Source organism: Gossypium raimondii, chromosome 5 (genome assembly GCF_025698545.1).
Source record: "Gossypium raimondii isolate GPD5lz chromosome 5, ASM2569854v1, whole genome shotgun sequence".
NCBI classification, from domain to species: Eukaryota; Viridiplantae; Streptophyta; class Magnoliopsida; order Malvales; family Malvaceae; genus Gossypium; species Gossypium raimondii.
Genome location: NC_068569.1, coordinates 6112519 through 6114906, shown reverse-complemented (window position 1 = coordinate 6114906; position 2388 = coordinate 6112519). Strand labels below are relative to the sequence as shown.

Below are 2388 nucleotides of genomic sequence, written 5' to 3'. Positions count from 1 at the left end.
GTTATTATTATTATTTGTGAGCACTAAACTTGAACAGTCATTTGAGGGAGTCTTACTTATAGCAGAGGTGTAGATAGGGTTGGGATACAACTTTATCTACAATCTATATCACTCTCTGCAAAGCAATTTTAACATAAAACCCATACATTTTCTTGTACATTAGTGCACAACGTAGCATCTTTTATGGGGATTTTCTTATATTTTGCTACCATAATAGGGATTTGAATCCTCAGTCTTATCTTTTCCTTCTAAACAAAGCTAATAATTGATTTGTTGTTGGCCCAATTTTGGTGAATCATTCTTATGATATATATATTTTTTTTTTTGGTCTCAAGAGAATCTTTGTTTCATTTCTAATAGTTTCATTTACGAAAAGAGTTAAATCCCATCATTGTATAAATAATTTTAGTTATTAAAATTTAATTTTGTGGAATAGATATGAAGCAAGGTAGATGTGGTAAAGACTAGTTCCAATACCAAACTCCAATAATTCCAAAGATATGTAAGCAGGTGAGGTAATCGATCCCTTTTTTTACAAAGCAAAGCTCAACTTTATTAAAGTGTACGAAAAAGGAAACTACATTTATTTCTCCCTACTCGATCTCTCCTTTTCTCTTTTGTTTTTTTGAGGCTTAGATCTTTCCGGAAAAAACAATTCCCATGGTGACCCATCAGCTTTATTAATTGCATCTAACATGTGCATATTGACAAAAATTTTACACAATATTTTCATGGAACCTCCAATTGGTCCTCAACTAATTACCCCCAAAGTGATTCTAAGTTACCCAATTCTTACTTGAGTTGATTTATGCGCTTGCATGGAACATGACAATAAAATAGTAATCTTGCAGTTTTTAAACTTTAAAAATGGATTGACATATAAGAATCAAAGAAAAGTAAAAGCACACAAATCTTCTCCTTCATAAATTTTCCAAGAAATTTCGTCTTAGCAAAACTACTGAATATATAATATAATTATTATATTTAAAAAAACCAAGTCATAAAGACACAAGTATTTTTTGGGGATGGAAAAATAATATGAACTTAGTTAAGAGAAACGTCAACAGTGCAGGTTTGCACAAGTTGATACTTCATAGCCGAACCAACTTGGATCGCCTTAGTTCGATCCGTAAAGGAAATATAAGCCGGACAATTGGCGTTGATTTGATACCGACCCGAAATCCAAGTCCCCACCTTCCATTTCAGTTGCCCGTAAACCTTGATGTTCAGCAACACCATGCCGGTATTCATGTCCTGGCTCAACCCTTCCTCCAGAAACGGAGCCACTGGCACTGCATTTCCGTACAAAAATGGGGACCAAACAGTGACGTCGAGATGCCCCTGGTATGTTCTGGGTACCAGTGTGGGTAAAGTTATCTGCTGGTTATGGTAAGATGCGAAGATGTCGAGTTTTTGGTAGTAAATGCCGATCCTGTCGTTGGGGTTTCGGGAAGATAATGTGATTTGCATGTTGGAAGTGAGCATGTTCGGAGCTGTGAGGTTGAAAGCGTAGATGGTGACATCTTGGAGGATGAAGCGAGGCTTGTCGGGGTGGAGAATGGCCCATACGAGGAAAATAATTATGCCCACAACGACGAATACCCCAACAATGGCTACCGTTATGCGCTTGGCTAGCTGTTCCTCGTCATCATGGTGGCCGCAGTCCTTGGCCGACATGGTGGTGCACAGACGCTGCTTTTGGTGGAGATGACAAGATCTCTAGCTCAGAAAGTACAAAGAGATGGGAAAGGTTTAGGGGGTGATGGCAAGAGAAAAAAATAATTGATACATGACTTCAGATATATAGAGAAATGTACTGGTGTAAGGTTTCGATTTTTAGCTTGTAAATGAAAAATATATATATATAAAGTACTAGAAATATTAATGATCATGGTTGACTATAATAACAATTTAATATTTATATGTAAAATCATATAATTGTATTATTAAAAAATAAATGCCAATAACTTTATTTTTATTAAAGTATTATCATCTAATTCATTCGGTACTTAAATTGATGTGGAAATGAAGTTGATGTATGCTTATGATTGGGAATTGGATGGTGTTAAATGGGAGATGGTGGGTGGTGCAACCTTGTCTTGGGGTGCATTCCTGCTGGGAAATTCCACTTTTTGTAAGCAAAAACAATATTAAATGGGATGCTTATTACATTTATCTTACTACACTAAACTTGCATCCCAATTTGGTCAAGTCTAACTCTTCTTTGAAACCAATAAGTGATGCTAAGAAAAGAAACAGTACAATTATGGAGAACCCACATGTGAAGCAAAGGTTGAGCCTAATTATTACATGAATTCCTTATACAGTTTCTTTTTAAAGAAATTCCCAGCAGACAAAGTTTGAAACCCTGAATTGAATTTCTTTTTC

The 2388-nt window shown here is 35.6% G+C and overlaps 1 protein-coding gene across 1 annotated transcript; it reads right to left on the bottom strand.

Annotated features, from left to right (window-relative positions):
- Positions 1–891: 891 nt before the first annotated feature.
- Positions 892–1825, bottom strand: LOC105771276 (NDR1/HIN1-like protein 12). The gene has a single exon (XM_012592702.2). The coding sequence runs from the start codon at positions 1675–1677 to the stop codon at positions 1045–1047; it is 633 nt and encodes a 210-aa protein (XP_012448156.1). The 5' UTR covers positions 1678–1825; the 3' UTR covers positions 892–1044.
- Positions 1826–2388: the final 563 nt, after the last annotated feature.